Source organism: Nuphar pumila, chromosome 2 (genome assembly GCF_984573655.1).
Source record: "Nuphar pumila chromosome 2, dmNupPumi1.hap1.1, whole genome shotgun sequence".
NCBI classification, from domain to species: domain Eukaryota; kingdom Viridiplantae; phylum Streptophyta; class Magnoliopsida; order Nymphaeales; family Nymphaeaceae; genus Nuphar; species Nuphar pumila.
In genome coordinates, this window is record NC_143250.1 from 134,056,581 (window position 1) to 134,079,877 (window position 23,297).

The 23,297-nt window shown below is 37.1% G+C and overlaps 2 protein-coding genes and 2 pseudogenes across 2 annotated transcripts; all 4 read right to left on the reverse strand.

The window, feature by feature from the left end:
* Nucleotides 1-605: 605 nt before the first annotated feature.
* On the reverse strand, nt 606-2,108 carry LOC149847176 (putative pentatricopeptide repeat-containing protein At5g09950). Its single transcript, XM_089993423.1, has one exon. It carries the CDS (start codon nt 2,106-2,108, stop codon nt 606-608), a length of 1,503 nt encoding a protein of 500 aa, XP_089849549.1.
* A 39-nt stretch (nt 2,109-2,147) lies between these two features.
* On the reverse strand, nt 2,148-2,909 carry LOC149847177 (putative pentatricopeptide repeat-containing protein At5g09950 pseudogene; annotated as a pseudogene).
* An 8,776-nt stretch (nt 2,910-11,685) lies between these two features.
* On the reverse strand, nt 11,686-12,366 carry LOC149847178 (NDR1/HIN1-like protein 10 pseudogene; annotated as a pseudogene).
* A 6,489-nt stretch (nt 12,367-18,855) lies between these two features.
* On the reverse strand, nt 18,856-19,269 carry LOC149847179 (uncharacterized). The gene has a single exon (XM_089993456.1). The coding sequence runs from the start codon at nt 19,267-19,269 to the stop codon at nt 18,856-18,858; it is 414 nt and encodes a 137-aa protein (XP_089849582.1).
* Between the last annotated feature and the right edge of the window lie 4,028 nt (nt 19,270-23,297).

The window sequence follows — 23,297 nt, forward strand, 5'->3', positions numbered from 1 at the left end:
GTCCCATGGCAAGCCGAGTAGGCTTGGTCGACACTAGGGATGTAGACAATCCCCCATAGCATGCGTTCACCATGAACCTCTTTTGTTCTGGCCATGAATCAACAAAAAAATATATATATTCGCAAGCAAAAACGAGCATCTAAAACCCGTTGCTTTGATACCAATGAAGATATCCGAATACATACCTTTCAGGTTGTTGCGGAAGCGGAAAAAACAGCGGATCGATGATGCTTGCTTTTGCTCAACGGATGTGTGCTCTCACTTGGAGAGAACAATGATTCCACGAGTCCAAATGCTAATCACGTAGATTCACCACAAAACGCACTTCCTTCTTCTTCTTATTGTTTCTTTTCTCTGTGCACAAATCTCTCTGTTGAGATTTCTCTCTCTCAAAAAGACACAATGCACTGTAACTCACTGTGTATATCAGCGTTCTTTTTTTTTTTTTTCTGGCCTTTCTTCTCTATTTACGCCCAAATGAGAGAGCCACAGTAAATGGGGAGTGGGTGGTTTCCAAAACCGTCCCCTCCTCAAATGGTGGGCCGGGTCCGGATCTCGCCCATCATGGGCGGACCCAGTACCCAACCCAACACAAAGTGATGGAATCAATTTGAATCACGCACTATGATTTGCCTCCCTGCGATCTGGGATACAAATTTGAAAGCAGCGTGACAGTCACCACATATCCTCAGATTTTTCATGATACGAATTGGAATATTTCCCGTTGTGCTTGTTAGAACAAATGCAAGTGCAAGCTTCTCACTGTGATAGCTGAGTAACTCTTCCTTGTGTTCTGCTTCAAGATCATACAATGCAAACTCTGTTTGAGGAACATAGCCAGCATCCCTCATTCGCAGATTCAGGACTCTCAATTTGGCATAAATCTCATCTGCATGTGGGTGAGATGAATCACCAGCTACAAACATGTGCACACCATCCTTCATCATGACCCAACTGCACCCAGGCTCCTTCTTCACTCTCATGTCCCTCATCATGGTTCTCACTTTGGTTACCTCATCCCATTTTCCTCCTAAGGCCAACATGTTCAACATGAGCACATAAGTCACTGGGTTTTGTGGTTCCAATTCCAAAAGCCTTTCAGCAGCTTGAATGCCTAGTTCAGTGTTGCCACGTGTTCTGCAACATGCGCTTAGCAAAGTCTGCCAAACAAGACTATTAGGCTGCATACACATGCTTTGAATAATCTCCCCTGCCTTATCGATTTTACCGGCACGACCAAGAAGATCAACCATACATGAATAATGCTCCATTCTTGGAGACAGTCCATATATTTTGTTCATGCAGTCAAAATATTCAAGACCTTCATCGACCAAATCAACATAGCTACATGCAGACAGCACCCCAACAAATGTGACGTGGTCTGGTCTGTTATCCGGCTCCTGAAGCATTTTTTTAAACAGCTCAAGTGCCTCTTTCCCATGACCATGCCGTGCATAGCCCGATATCATCGAGTTCCAGGAGAATTTGTTTCTAAAGTCCATACGGCCAAACAGCCGCGATGCATAGTCTATTCTTCCACACTTAGCATACATATCAATAAGAGAGCTCTCAACAACAACATCTGATCTCAAGGATGACCTTACGCTGTAGGCATGGATCTGCATCCCCAGCTCCAATGCTGCAATAGCAGCACAAGCACTGAGCACTGTAGCACAAGTGAAGCAGTCCAACCGATGTCCGATTAGCAACATGTAACCCACAATATCCATGGCTTTGGTTATGAGTGCATTATGGGTGTAGACAGCAATCATGGAGTTCCATGACACAACATCCCTCATAGACATGAGGCGGAAGAGCTGTTCTGCATCGCTCATCTCTCCACACTTTGCATAAGAAGAAATAAGAGCATTCTCAACTGCATTATCTTTAGCAAGCCCGTATTTCATAATCAGTGCATGAACCTGCCTACATAACTCGAGAATTGAAGTTAACGGCAATGCTGTAAGAACATTCAAGAATGTTACCCTGTTCAAAGTCCATCCTTCACGAATCATAGCAAGGAAACACTCCAATGCTTCAGTGTTCATCTCAGAGTCGGCCAATGCTCCAATCATAGCATTCCATGAAACTTGATCACGTTCCACCATCCTGCTGAAAACTTTACAAGAATCACTTATGCTCCCAGACTAAGCATACATAGTGACAAGAGAGTTCGCAACAGAAACATCTGATCCGAGGCCCCATTTTATAACATGACAATGGATTTGTTGTCCATGTTGAACAGAGCCCAAGTTCCCACATGAGCTTAATGTGCTTACGAATGTTAAATTTTCAGGCTTCAATCTTTCCCTTATCATCATAAGGAAGGTTTCAAATGTTTCTTGATAACACCCATTCTGATCAAATCCTGAGATCATTGCATTCCATGAGACTGAATCCTTCCTAGGCATGAGTCTAAACACAGTCATTGCATCACGAACAGTTCTACACTTGGCATACATGTTAACCAGTGCATTGCCAATGGTTGTCTCATGTTCAATGCCGGTTCTGAGTACATGAGTATGAACTTCTCTTCCCCACCTTGGTCCATCCCCACAAGCACAGGCACTAAGAAGAGTAACAACAGAATCGATACTCATGTCAAAGCCTGCATTTCTCATCCGAGAGAAGAGCTCTAGAGCTTCTTCCCAGCAACCTTGTTTCACATATCCAACCATCAGACCATGTATGGAAACTACATTCTTTTCCACCAGGCCATCGAATATCTTTCGTGCGTCACCCAGATGCCTGAATCTTGCGTAGGTGCTAACCACAGCACTCCCAACATATACATTACTCAAATGACCAGACTTCACCACATAGGCTAGAATTTCGTCGACATGTTCCGGGCAACTGCTTACGAGGCTCCCCAGCGTATATTCATCCGGGCACATACCCAAGTGCCGCATTCGTGAGAACAGCTCAAGCATTGATTCATTTTCTTCGCATCGAGAGCATATCGATATGATACCATTCTATGATACTACGTTCCGCTCAGGCATTTCATCAAACACTTTGCATCACTGAAACAACTACAGTTCCCATACATCCCCATCAACACATTGCAAACAATCATGTGCAGTGCGTATCCGTTCTTGACAACGAGTCCATGGACAGCTTTTCCCGACCGCAGATCACAGCAGTCAACGCACGCGCGAAGAACACTGCTGAGAGCGAAGTGGGTGGGCTCGAAACCTTCCCTCCTCATCTCGGAGAAGAGAGATACGGCCTCGTTCGGCCGGCCGAGACGAACATAGCCTGCGATAATGCAGCTCCACGAGACGGTATTTCGTTCAAGCATTTCGTCGAACACTTGGCGGGTGTCGCGGATGCAGCCCAGGTTAACGTACATGTTGACGAGGGAGTTGCCAAGGAAGAGATCGCCGTCGAGGCCAGCTCGGATAGCGCGGAGGTGGTGGCGACGGCCATCGCTCAACGTGGTCGAGCTGGTGCAGCCCTCTACCAGGAGGCCGTACGTTGTCGAAGGGAGTTGAAAGTCGTCGTCTGCAGAGATTGGGGAGTGGTAGGATGAGGACTTCCTCACCCCAGATCGGGTGGCCACCGGGTCGGAGGGATGGTAGCGGATGTCGTAAGGATGGAGTACGGCATTTTCTGTGCGGAGGATTATGGTCCGTCGATACATAGTGCCGAGGGTGCGGCTCCATCGCTCAGATGGCATTAACCCCAGGGAAGATCGGAAAGGCACTCATGCTACGCACCATCTCTCTCTCTCTCTCTCTCTCAGCTTGTCTTCGTCCTTTGGTTGTAACGACTAACGAGGGAGGTGTCAACGGGTCGGGTATGACCCGTTACGATCTGTACCGAATCCAGTGGATCAGGGTTTGGTAATGAAAAGAGGGGTCCAATTAATTATCTGGATCAGATCCTAAAGGTCCAATCATTACACGAAGCCAGATATGGTTTACGAAGCTTCATAGTACATTCGGCTCTGATTTGAGTCCTAATTAAGATCCGTAATTACTTAATGTAAAATATATAAACAGCTAGCGTTGGGGGCCGGTTCAACATTATTCCAGATCCCTGGAACGTTATCCGTATAGGTGCCCATACCGGCAGAATTTCGATACGGTTCAGGGCCGGTTCAGCTAATTTTTAATAAATGTAAAAAAAATACCAAAAAATATTTTTTTGATATTATTTTTAAATGATTTTAAGAGTTTAAAAATGTGTCATTGACACGTAATAATTTTTTATTATGTTTTTAGCCGATACAGAACGATTCAGCTGAGTATCGGTATTCGGCCTATATATACAGCTGAATCGGCAGCCCAACGATTCAGGACCGGTACCGATACTGTGACAACATTGCCCTGGCCACAGTTGGGGTGCAGTCAAGCATGATTGTCAGGAAAAGCTCTAGTGAATTTGTTGCTGCTACACAGGGTTTTCATGCTCAGCGTCAGACTTTCTTTTCACTGAGACATCTTTTCTGGAGCATCTATTGGAGTCATTTTATTCAGGGGAGAGATCCATTCCCATTTCATCCAATAATGGACAGTGGATTTCTTGGCTTAAACCGTAAGCCTCTTGCAGAGCAGTTTACTCATCTTAAGAATCACTTGGATGTGTTGTCTATCCCTCAGGTCTGTAAGTTATTATCCTATGCATTTAGGATTGAGGCCTTTTTGGCCGTTAAGTCATGTAACTATACCTTGTAAATTTTTCCTAGCCTTATTATCTAAAAAAGAAAAAATCTAAACTTGCAGATTATATATTCTTTCTGTTGTATGTCCTCTTCCACAAATCTTTTTGTTATTAATAATTCCCTGTCTTGACTAATTAAGTAGCATATTATTTACAAAGGGAACTTATCCTTGATAAAAGATATAACTTTTCCCATGATTAACACAAATAAGCATGAGGATAAAATACTTTTGTAGCCCAACCTCCATTGGAATGGAAATATATCTTTCTCCACATGTAGTCTTAACAATAGTTATGAACCGTCTTCCTGTAAATTTTGAGTTTGGGATGGTAAATGAGTCCAATTTACCTTATCCAAGCTTCTCTTGTTTGGTGCAATGCTAACTCAAGCCTAACTTAAGTAGTTCATCATGAACTTACTGGAGCCAAAGCCACCCATGCAAATGCAAATAATATGTTTTGCAGAAACAAAAGAAAGATAGAACAGAACTCATAAGCTCAGTCTTTGATAATTTCAAAGGTTTAGTCTAGTGACAGGAGCCAGGAACCTAAACTAGGGTGGGCACAAATGCACAATAAAAAGAAATACACAAAATACTTAAAATCTAATTAAATATTTATGCTATTTTAAAAAATAAATATAAAACCTAAATCCTAACAAATATCATTCATGTATATAATAATTAAAAATTCTTAAAATTCTAAGTTTGTAACTAGACTCAAGCATGTGGATTCAAGTTTAATGTTGATTGAAAAGAAAAAACAAAGTACCTAAATGGTAATTAAAAAAAAAAACGAAAAAAACCCTAAAACCTAATGAAATATTCATGGTTCATGCTATTTTAAAAAAAGTCAAAAACCTAAATCCTAAACAAACATCATTAACATGTATATGTTAATTGAACACCCCCCCTAAATTCTAAGTTTCTAACTAAAATTTAACACGTAGGATCATGCTTAATGTTGATTAAAAATGAAAATAAAAAAATACCTAATTAAATATTCATCTCATTTAAAAAATCAAAACCAAAATCAAACACCTATATGCTAATCAGAAAAAAACATAAAAAATAATTAAATATTCATGCAATTTTAAAAAAATAAATATAAAACCTAAACCATAACTCCTAAATCCTAACAAACATCATTCATATATGTAATAATTTAAAAAAAACCCCAAAATTCTAAGTTTATAACTAAAACCAAGCATGTGAAATCAAGTTTAATGTTGATTGAAATGAAAAAAACACATAAATACCTAAATGCTAATTTTTTGGGGGAGGTACATAAATGCTAATTAAAAAAAGCACAAAAACCTTAAAACCTAATGAAATATTCATGGTTCATGCTATTTAAAAAATAAAAACTAAATAAAAACCCTAAATTCTAAACAAACACCATTCACATGTATATGCTAATTAAAAAAAACCTAAAACCTAATTAAATGGTTATGCTATTAAAATAAATAAATAAAAACCCTTAATCCTAACAAATATCATGCTAATTGAAACAAAAAAATAACAAAATCTCTAAAATTCTAACTAAAATCAAGCATGTGCAATCATGTCTAATGTTGATTGAAAAAAAATGCAGAAATAACTAATAAATATCTATCTTATTAAAAAGCCTAAATGTTAATTGAAAAAAACACACAAAAAGCCCTAAAACTTAATTATTGATATGCAACTATTTAAGAAAAAGTAAATAGAAAACCTAAATCCTAAGTCCTAACAAACATCATTATTAATTTCATATGCTAATTGAAAAAGACCAAAAAATACCAAAACCCCTAACCCTAAAAAAGGCACAAGAAGAAGAAGGTTGGATGTCCACCGTGTTGGAAAGACTGTCGGATGGCAAACAGCAGAATGCAACCACGCACACCGGCAGTACACCTGACTCCGGCCTGAGTACAAATTTAGAGAGAGAGAGAAAGAAAGAGGACATGTGCAATGGCGCCTCCGGACGGCGAATGGCTAGAGTCGTCCTATGGTTTAGTGGCATTTTGAGAGAGAGAGAGAGAGAAGTGTGGCCGGGGGTGGGGCACACATCATGCCCTAACCTTTGGTTGGGCCTGGGTGTGTGCCCACCCTGACCTAGGTCACCTCTAATGTGTGCTCTAGGTTAATTAGGGTGTGCACTGCCTACCTTGACCTGATATTCCTTGGAGGAGTTTTTCAAGTTAGGGTGGGCACGTGCCCACTAGCCATAGCATGGCTCCACCATTGGTTTAGTCCAAAAGGATACACTTAAAGAAAATAGAAACAAGAAAAGGAATGATATCCAAAACCAAGTCTACTTATGCTTGATATGTATTTATCGAGTACCGAGATGAAAATACATAAAAAGGTGTCCTCTCTCTCTCTCTTTCTCTTTATATATAGGGCTTACTATTTGGTGCTATTGAAGACACATAACTATTGAGTAATTTTTTAGATTTTTTTTTGTAGATTGGACCTTACGGATGTGATTTACAAGGCATGTTTAGGGGAAATGAGTTTTGAACAACGTGATTGTGACTTGTAAGCATGTTTTTTAAGGACTTCAAATTTGACTGATCACAATTAACTAAGATTTTATGACTCAAAAAATCATATTTTTAAATCGAAATAACATGATCCAAGATTTGATCCTTGGCAAACAAGCTATATTGAGCATATCTATGTGGTTAGATAAGTCAATAACCCTTGAACCTATGATTTTCATCTCAATAGTTAATAGTTACGTGCCATCAATAGCACCAAATATTAATCTTATATGTATATATACCAGGTCTCATCCGTTTAAAACAAACATCTCCTTGCAGCATGTGCTTATGTTTAGTGCATCGAGCATCACACATTGTGGGCTCATGCAATACCATGTCTGGTTTTGTGCCTCATTGGATGGAACGAAGAATGAATGTGTGGCATGTTGCAAATTTTTTAATTTCAGGTTTTCACATCTGTTCAATAAGAGCTAACCTTCATTCCCTGCCTCCTGGTCAGTTACCTAAACACCCTCTATTTCCTGCCTTTGCAATCAAAACTCTCTGGACTTGAAAGGGTGCACTGTCAAGAATCACCGAAACATATATAATCAATATCTATAAACAGTTTATTGTTTATCTATTTATTTATTTTGGCTAGGGCAAAGGAAAATGCCTTTCTCCACCTTGGCAGGCCACTGGTTGTAAAACTCTTCATGCCTACCTGCCAGGGAGTATGCCCAGCTTCAACCTTGCAGCAAAGGATGCTGCCTCTGGGTTTTGAACTCGTGACATCCTATCAACTTGGTAATGTTCACATGTCACCCTTATCAGATGATCTAAACCCCTGTGAGCATTTATGAGTCTAGACACCTAATTTTTCACTATGCCCAATTGCTAACATCTTTTGGAAAACATGTTTTCAGTTTCCAAGGTGAAGATCCTAAAAGAAATACCATAATTTCATAGAAAAAACTCTTTTCTTTGGTACAACAAAAGGCTTTTTTCGTCGAGTCTATGCGACAAAAAAGCACATTGCCATCCATTCTCTTGGAGGGCAAAGCAGTTTGTCGTTTGGTCTTCGGGACGACAAAACACTTTGTCGTCAGTGTTTGGGATGACAAAATGGTTTGCCATCTAGTCTCTAGGACAACAATACTCTTTGTCGTTGGGCCTTTGGGCTGACAAAACACTTTGTTTCATTTTTGGGATGACAATACACTTTGTTATCCCATCTTAGGATGGCAATACACTTTATCGTCCATTCCCAAGACAACAATTTGCTTTGTTGTCTGTCCTGTTGAATATAGGGATAAGCCTTAAGAGGTGTGTCTCAATCCTACCCAAATTCTTCTTATGTGTTTTTCATGCAGAACTCTTCATGGGATGAGTTTTATCCTTTCTTTGAGATAAGTACAAATCCATTTAAGTTGGATTTGAATTCTAAAAACACTTGACTCGTATCCCATCCTGAGTTCTTATAAATAGAAGCTGACTCGTAGAGTTTGATAATATGTAAATCTCCTATCTTAGTGTGAAACTTAGAGAGAACAAACCCCGACCTTGCCCTCACTTTGCCTCTCTCTCGTCTTAATCCCTAAACTATCATACCCATGTGGAGATGTTGTTGGACCAAAAATAGGTCATTCTTGAATCGCCATACATGCCGAAAGAAGGGCCCTGACCAAAAAAAGCCAATTATTTGGAGCCTAAGAAAAGCATACTTAGATTCTAAAAAAAAGAGATTTTTAGATCAATTTGTTTGCCTATTCTTTTATTTTAGTTTATATATTCATTGTCTTTTATTATTTGTTTTGTAAGTACTTATATGTCTTCTTAATCTAATTTGTATATTTCGTTTTGCATAGAGTTGAGATCTCGAATCCGAATTTTCTTGATAGTGGACTTTTAAATGTGAATATTGAACGTACTTGTACTTCACCTTCTCGTAAAGAGTGACAATTGAGGCTTGAAATGAGTGTCCTACATCTTTTAAATGAATTTGAAAAGGGTTTTGTGAAACCAAGGTGAGTAAATTTTCTTTAATTTTAATGCAAATTTTTTGTTAACAAAGAAACAATTTTTAAGGCATGCTTTCTTAGAAAAATTTGAGTTCATCTTGGACGGTGTCAAAACAAATTATAAATGAACTAAAAATATAGTATAAAGTGTGAGACCGAATTCAAGTAGCGAAAGCCATACCCAATTTGTCAGCGAGAGTTCCACATATTCTGAATTCTAAATAAACAATAAGCGGATTACTAAAGCACCAACACCAAAAAGTATGGTTTGTGGGGTGTCCTAATGGTGACCTAACGAAAAATGTAGTAGTATATATATATATATATATATATATATATATATATATATATATATATATATATATATATATATATATATACCCAGCCGCCCAGCCTATTTTAAGCTCACCGGTTTAATGGGACGGTCGTGGGCTGGAGTTTTCCCAATGGGGTTGGGTCCAGCCAACCCGTTGCCCACCCCTACTTTGTGACATAGCACCAAACCCGGACCATACCTGGTAAAACCATATTTTTTTATCATTTTTATATTTGTACATTGAAAATTTGTGGGTCTTAATCGGAACTCGGCTCGGGTCCGGGTCTGGTATAAAATTTCACAAACTATACCTGGGTCCATGTATTAATCAGACCTTGAGGTCCGAACCCGAGTCCTAGTCTCATCTTCTTATTTATCACCATACCCAGACCCTATAGGGTTTGGTTCGGGTTGAGTCCGGATAAATCAGGCCCATTGACACCCTCCTTTCTACTCTTTTATCGGGTGCGGTAGTTGAATGGTTAGGTTGCACTAATGTAAGTGAGGATATCACGTTCAAATTTATGTCACAAGGATTCTTCAACTTGCCCTCATGTCCTGTCCCTCTATATACTTTTTTTGGATAGAAAATTGCACAAAAATAATGTGTCTTGTGTCCTTATATCTGTGTCCTTGTGACATAGGTTCGAATTGCTTCTAGCTTGCCTATTAAGGAAAAAAAAGGGCTATTGGAACCCCTACCGATTTAGGGAAAGAAGTTTTAAGTTGTTTTAAGTATTAGTATTGGGAACAGTGTTGTGAGAGGCGTACGCCTCAGTACCTGAAGCGTACGCCTCAGAGGCGAGGCGCACGCTCAAGGTACTGAGGCGTTGCTGTGATGCGCCCCTCATCAACCTCCGACCAGTTGTGACCACCGACCACCGGAGTTGCTGTGCTGCAGCTGCTGCTCAGTCTTCTCCGACCACCAGATGACCGGCATATCCCTCGCTTCCATACCAGCTGAGCGGGTGCTCCTTCTCTTACTGCCTCCCCTCCCACCGCTTCACTTCCATTCCAGTTGTGAGAGGCGTACGCCTCAGTACCTGAGGCGTACGCCTCAGAGGCGAAGCGCAGGCTCAACGCCTCGCTTCGCCTCATCGCATTTAACAACCTTGATTGGGAAGACATTCAAGTGTTACCTTTCCGTACTCTATCAAGATTTAAAACCACTGTCTTGACTAATTCTTTGCTATTATAGCAGCTTTTGGAAGCCAACCTGCTTTGGAACTTATATATTTTACCATTATTGATTATTTCCCTCTCAACTTCATGGCATTGTCACATTTTGCTTTGAACATTTCCATGATCACTGCATTATATGTTGAAAGGCATTATTATCATGCATCAAAACGGCAATGTAAGATTTTCATATTTAAACGTGTAGAGTGCATTTTCTATTGTTGTTTTTTAAAAGTGTTTAACATTTTATTTCTATTCAAGTCCAAAAGACTCATAATACCCTAATCATGTATTTTAAAAAATACCATTACTTTTAAAGGCATTTTTTATTTATTTTGATAAATTGAATGCATTTAATATTAAATACAACTCGTTCAATATTAGATAAACCACTTGTAAAATGTTAACCTTTTGAGAGTAGGGTCACTTTGGCTGGGTTTGTTGTCAAAAAAGGCAAGGACAACCAATAAATGAATGCTTTTAAATGTTCTTATGAGTAAGTGGTAGTTGCCCACCACTTTTGATCTACTGCTAGTTTAGTGAGCTTTTGAAGAGTTTTTTCGTATGTTTTTCTTAAATCTGACTGTATAGATAAGATTACATGTTTGATTTTAATTATCACAATTGACTCTTGGATCGTTCGATTCTGATACACAAATAGGTTTTTATAAATTTTAAAAATCAATGGGTCTAAAATTTTTATAAATATTCAATGCTTAAAAAATCATGTTTTTTTTATCCAGCAAATCTGATCCAAGTATTGTTTTCTACCAAATCTAACACATCTACAAGGTCAGATTTGCAAAAAAACAACCCAAGAAGTTCCATTAGAAAGACAACCAAATGTACAAAGGAAAACAAGAAATCAATTCGTATACATCAGATTAGGCAAGGAATTTAAAAAACCATGTGAAGAACAATAATGGTTGAATGTCATGGCTTCGAACCCCACAGGGAGAATCAACAAGAGAAAACGTGATAGAAAACAAAATAAACAAGGTTAAAAAAAAAAAAACAGAAATAGCAAAAGATGACAGCTACAAAACGTGAAGACCACACTTGGTCCTGGCAAAACCAGCCCCACCAGGTGAATTACTCGAAGCCAAGGGCACCAGCAGACCACCACAATCAACCCTGGCAGAGTACTTGTTCGTGTTGAGATCCCCAACCTTAAAACTCATCTTGGTGTATAGCTTCACATCAATGTGAAAAAATCCCTCACCACTCTCGTTCTTGATGTCACTAGCAATGGAGTTCCAAAGCACCACAGCAGTCTGCCCGCTGAAAACAGGATAGATCAAAGTGGTGTTCTTATGTCCCTGATAGAAATCTGGAAGAACGATCGTGCCAAACCTTTCCCCACCATACAAGGCTGTTGCTTTTAGATCCTCATAATAAACAACAACTTTCTTGTTGGGGTTGCTCACACTCATATCCAACTTAAGATTGTAATTGAGAACGTTGGTGTTGGTAAGATTGAACCTTGTTAGATAGGCGCTCTCTGTGCAAAACTGGAGCTCAGTTGGTCTAAGGACGAGCCAGACGACGAGCGCGGTGATGCCGAGGATGAAGAGAAGGATGAGGATGAGCTGGAGCAAGGCCTTGAAGATGCAGCAGAGACCACAACAAGAGCGTCGGTGGCGTGAAGCGGAATTGGTGCCAGTTTGGAGTCTCCCATAATATGCTCCATTGAGATTTGGTTGCGCTGGTTCAGGCATGGTTGAGTTGATTTCCAGGAATGATTGGTGGGAAGAGAAGGGGCAGGTAAGGGATGATTTATAACTGTCCTCGGGAATTAATTGTCAATGGTGAGCAGTCCATTGTTTAATGAGGTGGAGCCATAAGGGGAGGAAGGTAGCAGGAAAATACTGAGAGGCTGAATTGAGTCCCCTACATGAGTGTTCTTTGGTGTTTCAACGTTTAATGAAGGGTTTTGGCAGGGTCAGGTCAGCCAGAGTCTCTCTCTCTCTCTCTCTCTCTCTGCGTGTATGTCACAGTCAGTTTTCTTGAATCAATAGTATAATGTTTTTAAGTCATACCTGAGTTGGAGGTGACCTGAACCAAGCTCATCAAACAATGGTCCTACTACTTATGTAGGCCCCTGTGCTGAACATGCAAAACTGTTGCTGTTGTAAATGGGTCTGACGGGGTCAGATCTAGGCAATACCAAGTTCGATCTAGTTGGATTTAGCATAATCGGATGAGAACCTGTTAAAACCAAATCCAGATCCAAATTATATGTTTAGATTCGGATTTTCTTTGGGTTCCGATGCAAACTTGATAATGAATCCAAAGCTCATTATGGTCTGATCTGACTTTGGATACTGGACCAGACTAAACATATTCAGATTCAGTCAAATACCGGCCTAAGTCCGAAACTTTTACATCCCTAAAAGCTGGACAAAACTCAAGAGAGCCAAGGTTGCACTTCCTGTCTATGTTGGTATGTTGTGGTCTGAATCATGACTCATTTTATTACCAGAACAGTGATTTATTGTCAGTCCAATGACATCCTGGCCCTAAAAGTCAGCTCTAATCTCCTATTTATTAAATGGGTAGTGCTAGTTAAGGCGGGCAGGTTATATGTTCCCCCCTACAGTGCATGTTTTTGCATGGGTCCCCACTGAGCCCCGTGTGGCGCTCAGTGGGGTGTACGGGGAGCCGTACACTGCCGTACATTTTGCAGGCTGATGTACGGGCTCCCCCTACACCCCACTGAGCGCCACACGGAGCTCAGTGGGGACCCCGCGTGACACTCAGTGGGGACCTCGTAACACACACTGTAAAGTCTATGAGCTGCCAAGCCAACTACTTGTCTAAGTCAACTCCAATCAAACCTTTCATGGAGTTCCCTTAATGTGTGGCAATACTGGATCATGCAATACAACAGGGCCTACTATTGCCTTATTTCTCTCTATGTGATCAAATAAGTACGGAAAATGACATTATTCTATGACAAAAATAATGCATTTCTGAAAAATCCTGCAATTTTTCAAAATCCATCCAATGTTCAAATTCACAAATTCCTGGTTGTAGAAAGACCTTTTACCCTTCACATAAAGTGGATTTTCTCCATATATGCAAACTTCCTCTCAAATATTCAAATATGTGAATTTCCTCTCAAAATATGCAATTTTTTTCTTAAATATGCAATTTTTCTCACATTTTTTAATGTCCTCTTGCTTGTGCCCCTTACGTGATTTTATTAAAAGGAGGCTCGAACATTTTGGGGACATTTACAACCATGAGTTGCAAAGGCCCCAAAATGTGTGCACCTTTTTTAATTAAATACTTCAACATTTGCGAATGTCCTAACCTTCACATGTGAATGACCTCACACATTTGTGAATGTCCTCTTGCCATGAAGTTCAAATATTTTGGGGACCTTTGCAACTCATAGTTGTGAATGCCGTACTATATTTGTCAATGTCTGCACATGTCATTCAAAGGGCCTCCTGCCTGGTATTTGCAAAAGTATCATCAAAGGTAAAACAAAAACCTTTTGCAGTGCTCGTAAAGCACCGCTAAAGCCTTTAGTGATGCTCATAAAGTATCTCTTCAAAAGTGCTGCTAAAGCCTTTAGTAACACTTCAAAAGTATGCTAAAAGCCTTTAGGGAAAAAATCACATATTTGAGAGAAAATTTATATATTCTTATATTTGATAGAAAATTTTCATATTTAGGAGAAAATTCACATATGTGAGAGGAAGTTTGCATATATTGATGAAATTCACTTGTGTGAGGTATAAAAAGGTCCTTTTATAGCTACGAATTTAGACATTAGGCGAATTTCAAAAATTGTAAGGCATTTCAAAAAACACATCATTTTTGGCGTATCGTATGGTCATTTTTTGAAATAAGTATTGCTAAGGTGTCATGCAAGGACTCCATTCCTCTTTGATAAACACCAACTAATCAACTTGAGCTACTCAACATTTTCTCAAAGAAAATCAATGAGTTAATGCTTCATGGATGACAAACAAGATAATTACCCAGCACTTTTAGCCCCTAGACCATCCTGTTGATTTATTGGGAACCTCTCTCTTCCATAGAAGATATTCCAAGAGGGTTTGTGGAAGACTGATCAAATATATCTTTTATCTGAACCAACATCTGATTTAATAAGAAGAATTCATTATAAGGACTAAATGCATGCTCTAGATTTTGATAATCAAATATAGAAATATGCACATTTTTTTAGAAAAAGGCTAGAAATATGCATGTGCTTTCAAAGAACCCAACAATTCATGTGGTGATAGCATTGCTAGATCTTTTGATTTTTTAATGGCTATAACAACGTAATTATACTTTAATGGCAATGACCATAAAATTTTCTCAACATTTTTTAATCTTTAATTTTGTCTCTATGGCTACTGATGTGGTTAATAACTTCGACAAATTAAATTCCAACAACTTTAGAAAAAAATATCTTATAGATTCATTGTCTTTTATTGATAGTGTATTAAACTCTCTCTAAAGCTACTGAAGTTTGTTCAAATTCTTTCTTCAAGATATTTCCATGCTTTTGATTTTGGAGCATTCATGGTTTGAGGAAAGTTGAATAGAAGAGCTTTAGAATATGTTTTTTTCTATTTAAATTTTGTTTGCTTTGCTGGTGCAACGCCCCAGATTTTCGAACCTTTTATTACAACTATTATTTAATAAATATGAGCTTTTTTATTAAGATTGGTGTGTTATTTTGATGAGTTATCAGTTTATCTTGAGGTTAGATATTCGTTTGGTCCAATTTGGATTTAGATTGGATCCTTTGGATTGAAGGATGATGCAACTTTTTAATAAAGCATTTTAAAAATATATTTTTGATAAAAACATTTATGCAAATCGTGCATCAAATAATAAAAACCGGCTCACACTAGTGGTGAAGTCCGGGTCAAACTCAGGGAACTGGAAAAATACTTTGTATTCCACAAGTAACTAAGCTATTCTTTATTGTCTTGACAAATAAAACTTAAATAAATAAATAAGAGAGTGCATCCCTCTGCGGAGTATTGAAACAAATAGAAATAAAGTGCCTTATTACAAACCCCAAAATTAATTGAATAAAATAAAATAAAAACCTAAGCTACAAGGAAAAGAAAAGAAAAGAAAAGAAAAGTCTTCAGTGCTTCGAGTCTTTAGTCCCCTTGATGTTTTACTTGTTTTCTTAAACTTTTGCTTTTCTTATTTCCTGAGGGTCTCTTTGAGGGCCTGAAGGGCCTTTTGAGGGGACCTCAGAGGGCTCTTCAGAAGTACTTTCGAGGGCTCACCATACATCTAAATGCTTTCTTGGAAAAATAAACAAATGAAACACAAAGATGAGACAAAAAACTAAAAAAACATTAAGGGTTAGTTTTATGAAAAATCACAAAAATACTAAATAAACTATAAAATAATACTATACTAAAAGACAAAATAACATAACTAATTCTATAACTAACTAAGAAGTAACATGAATCAACTAACTAAAAGACAAATTAGCATAACTAATTAACTAACTAACAAGAAACAAGAAACAGTTTATGGAATTAACTAATGCAAATAACAAGAAATAAACTAAACTAATTAACTACTAAAAGAAAACATGAACTATAAAATAAACTGAATTAATTTAACTTACATGCTATACTAACCGAATTCTAAAAAAGAATTTAATCAACTAATTAAGCAAGCAATCGACAAATTAACTAATTAACCAAAATCGATAATTTAATTCAATAATGAAAATCGGCTAATGTAATTCAAATAATTTAAATTAACTAATTAATTTCTAATTAATCTACTAACATAAACTGAACTTAATTAAATTTAATTGATGTAAAAAAATCAGATTTAACATGAAAGTAAAATTAACTACTTGTTAGAATTTAAATCTACCTAAATCAGCTACTTAATCTATTTAACGAAAAATGCTATTTGAACACAAACACGATTTCCTAATTTAACCTATTACACATTAATTTTTGGAAGTAAATAATTATTTAACTAACCAATAAAAATAGTAAATAAACTATCTATTCAACTTGAATAATAAAAATTAAAATAACTAATCTATTTATCTACCAATTTATCTAATTTAAACTAATGATTAAACAAAAACTAATTTAAGAAATTAATAAAAAGAAAGAACATGACTAAACACTAACTAAAATAATCTAATTCTAAAAATAAACAGAAATTATTCAGATCTAATTGACAAAAATTAAAAAGAAATAAAAAGAAACTATAAAAAAACCTAAATCGATTAATTAAGAAATTCAAATTAATTTAATCTAATAAACACCAAAAATAAAAAAAAACATGATCTAAATTAAATCTACCCTAAATCTGAACCTAAATTGAAGTAAAACTTATAAAAAAAATAAAACTACTCTATGTTAGATCTACCGATTTGAATAAAATAATATTATTCTATGCGCAAACCAAGAAAAATGACTAAACTAGATTAAGCTATATATATTTTTTCTTTTTATATTTCAGATGTTGAATCTAAACTAATTTAATCTAAATATAATGAATATACAATAATCAAACTAAACTACATGCAATGTTATGATTCATGATATGCAAAAACTAAAACTACAGTGAAACAGGAGAGAAGAAGCAAACTATGTGATTTAACTCCGATGGAAGGGTTGAGAAGAAGAAGTGGTTTTAATCTCTCTGAGTTGCATGTATCTTCATCGACCAAGATAAGAAGAACCGGCGATAGAAAAATGTTAGAAGCAAGATGAATCAAAGGGAGAAAGGAAGAGATCAGGAGAGAACCGATTGGAAACGAAGAGGAGGAGGAAGAGAATAGGGAGAAGCGACCCGCATTTTCTCAAAAGGGAAAAACGTGGTGGTGTGCTAGAAAAATATTATTTATACTAAAATATTAGGTTTACATGATTTCTATGAAAGTTTGAATAATTTTTGGAAATTTCAAAAGAGGTCTCCTCTAGAAAATGTGTTTTTTAAAAGAGGTTTTTTCTAAACTAATTAAAATTAGTAACTACTCTCTTAATCTAATTAAACTACAAATTAAAAACTCCTAAATTAAATAAAACACTGAAAAATGCAAAGCAAGCTTAAAAATTGGCAATTTTTTGACCATATAATGGACTTTCAGGTCGATGGCTCCCAAACCAGATGGCTTTAGGGCACCAAGTGTAAACACCCCTCAGACTCTACTTGCACAAACAAAATGGGCCACAGATATTAACTTATACAAAGAAGTGACTTTCTTCGTTATTCTTTTTTATATAGAAATCAAACACTTCAACTTGTGTCTGAGTCCAGCTATTAGAGAATATGAAGACATTAAACAACTAAACGTATGTTCTTTTTCACCTTTGAGCTCTTCTTTTCAATTTTATTCATTTGCTTAGTTTTCAAAAATAAAACTGTGCGTATTCATACTTGTGATTCAAAATAAACTCTAACATGCATCTATCATCATTTCTTTGAAATTCACATAAATAACCATATTTTTCTAGATCAGTGTTAAAAAAAATAGTACTTAAAAATTCTCTAAAAATATTAGATTATGTAAAGCATTCATATAAGGTCAAACTCATTCCTTAAAAGCCCAATTTTTATGAGTTTTCATCAATGTGCAAGTACAAAGACAAAAAAATATTGGGTGTGCAAACTACACCCTCCCCCATGCTTGCATGAAATTATATGAATGCACATGAAAAAAAATAAATAGGAGAGAAGTAGTAGAAGTCATCTGATCTACAATGTGGAACCTTACCTGATATGGTATGTGAATGGCTCTGCTTAGGTTCCACCTGTCTACCTGTTATGCAACTCATAAAGATATATAAAAAATACAATGCATACATAATTTGGCATCTAACTCATGAAAGAAGAAAACTTCCTAAAAACAGAAAAACTATTAAGACTACTAATAATACATCATAAATATATGTTGTCTTCCATAAAGCACTAAGTTTTATGTCCTTAGCCAGACGAATCTCTGGTGACCCTTTATTATTCATAAGATCAATGAACGTGAAGTCATGCTCAATTGGGAGGTCTGAGGAAAATAATTTCATCTATAACTCTGTCCATTATGTTACCTTCAACTCTACCCTATGTACCCTAAGATAACTCTCTAAACTAGCAGGAAGAACGAGATTAGTATCCACGTGGAGGCTATTCTCAAAGGATGGAGAGCCATAAACTGAGCATCTATATGCATCCAACTGTGAATCAGAATGCTTTTATGTGACGTCTATCACCTGGAAGCAGTCGTAATGTCTTATTGCTCTGTTGGCAGGATCAAAGATATGTAAGCGCAACTGCTTGTTGCCAAAAGAAACATCCATCTCTCCAATATGACAATCGATACGAGCATGAGCAGTGGCCAAGAATGGTCTGCCCAGAATGATGAGAGTCTGGCGAGCGACATCAGTGCCCTTCATGTCCAGAACAAGAAAATCAATAGGGAAATAGAAGTCCTCAACCTTGACTAACATGTCTTCCAAGATTTTTTGTGAATGCTTGGTAGACTTGTCAGTCAACTGCAAGACAATAGTCATGGATTTTAAATCTCCAATCCCAAAGATGTCATAAAGAGAACCCGACAATATGTTCATGCTTGCCCCAAGATCGAGCAATGCATGCTCGATAGCCATATTCCCTATAACACGCGAAATGATCGGTGCCCCAAGATCCTTGAGCTTGGGTAGGGCTTGGTGTCGAAACACGATGCTCACTTGCTCAGTCAAGAAGATTGTCTTGGGAAATGACCTCAATTTTTTCTTCTGCGTGCAAAGTTCTTTGAGAAACTTTGCATACACAAGCACTTGCTAGATGGCGTCAAGAAGGGGGATGCTTATGTGAACATGATTAAATATGTCAAGCATCTCATGCATGCATGCCCCCTACTTGCCAAAATTGTGCGGTTTGGCGAAGGCTTGAGGAAAAGGAGCTTTGGAGATATATGAAGAAAGCACAGGTCGTGGGCCCTGCTTGTTCTCCTTAGGCTTGGTGGAGGAGATCAACTGGTCAAAAGGTGTGGCAGTGGGCTCGTCAGTCAACTTCTGAGTAGGGTGGAATGCCTTCCCACTCCGAAGGGTCATAACAGAGTTGACCTGCTCTTGGTGAGACTTTGTGAGGTGTAAGTCATGATGCATGGGTTCTTTACCCCTCGGGTTGACAACAGACTGACTAAGGACGCTTTTCTCGCTTTGTCTGCTCAAGGCCTCAACCAATTGTCCCATCTAGGTCTCTAGCTTTGCTATCAACTGTGTGTGAGAACTGAGGTTGGCCATAATGTCAAAAAAGGTCTCAAGCAGCTTCTCCTGAAAAGATGGGTTTGATATGGGCTCTAGAGGAGAAGGCAAGCTAAGGTGGAGAGGGGCCTGAGGTAATGTGGGTCGCGGGTAACCTTGTGGGTCGCGGGTAACCTTTTGGGAGATTACCCTATCTGTGTTGTGTCTAGGAAGGAAAATGGGGTAGCTCTTGTAGATTTCTCCATGCAAAGTTGGGATGTTTTCGCCATCCCGGGTTATAGGTGGGTGCATAAGGATTGTGTACCGGTCTGGCGAAACCTTGGACAACGTTCACTTGCTTCTGAACGAATTTAAAATAGAGTAGTGCTGCCAGACACTAAAAAACCAAGTGTGCAGAGCTAGCACATAGCTCGCACACTTTTTCTACTGGATTTAGCGAAACTAGGTTAGCCAGTAATTGATCAACTTTCTTGGTCAACTAGTCCACTTTGATTTATAACTCATGTCCGGACCCAACTTTGAAAATTCCTACCTTTTTAGGACCACTAGGAATAGGTGTGGCCCTATCAAGTTGCGAGGACAGGGCATGATGCATGGCATTTTCACTCAATGTTTTGAATAGGGCCCATGTCTCATCCTCGCTCTTGAGCATGAACGTACCCCCACACGAAGAATCAACCATTTGTCTGTCCTTCTCGGTCATGTCATCATAAAAGTACTGCACTAGTTGCCAACAGGGCAACTGGTGGTAGGGGCACTTCCAGAAAAGATCTTTCATCCTCTCTCAAGTCTCATGAAACTGTTCTCCCTCAATCTGAGAGAAACTGGTGATAGCCTTTCGATACTGATTAGTCTTACCAATTAATAAATATTTCTTGAGAAACACACATTGCATGCATTTTCACGTGATAATCTGCACAATATCTAGAGCCTTCAGCCAGTGTTTGGCTTTATCCTTGAGGGAGAAAAGGAACAACGCTAACCTCAACGCGTCATCTCCAAAAATATTGATCCGCACCATAGAGCAGATCTCGAGGAACTCATCGAGATGATAGTAGAGGTCTTCATTGCTCAGGCCATAGAAAGATGATAGCATTTGTATAATGTTGGCCTTTATTTCGAATTGGTTTGCTCCTACAACAGGTCTAGCGATGCAGGAGGCAAGAGTATATTCATTAAGAATGAAATACTCCCTTAAAGGATGAGTCAACTGTTGATCCTGAGCCATGGGGCCGGATCGATGGGCTCTCCTAATAAGAAACTCAAGGTCCTCAACTACCTCAGCAAGTTCGGGGTCAAGCGAGCGTCGCCCTTGCATCCACCTGAGGGTAGACTAGTGCAACAACCATCCTAAGTAAAAGGCTTTCTACCTACCTAACGTGCAGTGCGGCCAAATCACAACAAACCACAAAGCAGATAAAGAGAAAAATAAAACTAGAAAGCAGAAAATAAATGAACGCCACACACTTGCACCCAGTGGATACTTTGCGAAAAGCAAGCTATGAGCATGATACTAATCGTGCGTAGTCACCTCCTAAGGGAAGCCTAATATGTGGGTCGTGCAAGAAAGGTAAGCTGGTATCTAGGGTTTTCAAACACGTGGTTCTAGATCCTAAGTATTGAAATAAACTAGTAATCCTAATTAAAGAATAGAAAGAAAACTAGCAACCTAAGTAAACGAGAACACACAATGGCAATAATTAAATTGAATACTCGCATTTTAATCGTTGTTCCCCGGCAATGGTGTAAAAAATTTGATGCAACTTTTTCAATAAAGTATTTTAAAAATATATTTTCGATAAAAACATTTGTACAAACCGTGCATCAAATAATAAAAACTGGCTCACACTAGTGGTGAAGTCTAAGTCGACCTCAGAGAACGGAAAAAATACTTTGTATTCTCCAAATAACTAAGTTATCTTAATTGCCTTGAGAAATAAAAATTAATTAATTAAATAAATAAGAGAGTATGACCCTCAACGGAGGGCTGAAGCAAATAGAAATAAAGTGCCTTATTACAAACCCCAAAATTAATTGAATAAAATAAAATAAAAACCTAGGCTAAAAAGAAAAGAAAAGAAAAGTCTTTAGTGCTTCAAGTCTTTAGTCTCCTTGATGTTTTACTTATTTTCTTAAACTTTTGCTTTTCTTATTTCTTGAGGGCTCCCTAAGGGGCTCTTTGAGGGTCCGAAGGGCCATTTGTGGGGAGCTTTTAAGGACCTTAGAGAGCTCTTTGGGGGTACTTTTGAGGGCTCACCACACGTCAAAATGTTTTATTGTAAAATTAAACAAACTAAATACAAAGATTCGACACAAGACTATAAAAACATTAAGGGTTAGTTTTACAAAAAATTACAAAAAACACTAAATAAACTATAGAATAATACTACACTAAATGACAAAATAGCATAATTAATTCTATAACTTACTAAGAACTAACATGAATCAACTAACTAAAAGACAAATTAGCATAACTAATTAACTAACTAACAAGAAATAACAAACAATTTATGGAATTAACTAAAGCAAATAAAAAGAAATAAACTAAACTAATTAACTACTAAAAGAAAACGTGAACTATAAAATAAACTGAATTAATTTAACTTGCATGCTATACTAACCGAATTCTAAAAAAGAATTTAATCAACTAATTAAGAAAGCAATCAACAAATTAACTAATTAACCAAAATCAATCATTTGATTCAATAATAAAAATCAACTAATGTAATTCAAATAATTTTAATTAACTAATTAATTTATAATTAATCTACTAACATAGACTGAACTTAATTAAATTTAATTGATGTAAAAAATCAAATTTAACATGAAAGTAAAACTAACTACTTGTTGGAATTTAAAGCTACCTAAATCGGCTACTTAATCTATTTAATGGAAAATGCTATTTGAATGCAAACACGATTTCCTAATTTAACCTATTACACATTAATTTTTGGAAGTAAATAAGTATTTAACTAATCAATAAAAAAAGTAAATAAACTATCTATTCAACTGAAATAATAAAAATTAAAATAACTTATCTATTTATCTACCAATTTATCTAATTTAAACTAATGATTAAACGAAAACTAATTTAAGAAATTAATAGAAAGCAAGAACATGACTAAACACTAACTAAAATAATCTAATACTAAAAATAAGCAGAAATTATTTAGATCTAATTGACAAAAATTAAAAAGAAATAAAAAAAACTAAATCAATTAATAAAGAAATTTGAATTAATTTAATCTAATAAATGCCAAAAATAAAGAACATGATCTAAATTAAATCTACCCTAAATCTGAGCCTAAACTGAAGTAAAACTCATGAAAAATATAAAACTACTCTATGTTAGATCTACCGATTTGAATAAAATAATCTTATTCTACACACAAACCAAGAAAAATGGCTAAACTAGATTAAGCTATATA

What these genes read in the sequence shown, in the direction of transcription:
- LOC149847176 (XM_089993423.1), bottom strand. Translation starts at nt 2,108, where the DNA reads ATGGTGGAACGTGATCAAGTTTCATGGAATGCTATGATTGGAGCATTG.
- LOC149847179 (XM_089993456.1), bottom strand. Translation starts at nt 19,269, where the DNA reads ATGGCTATCGAGCATGCATTGCTCGATCTTGGGGCAAGCATGAACATA.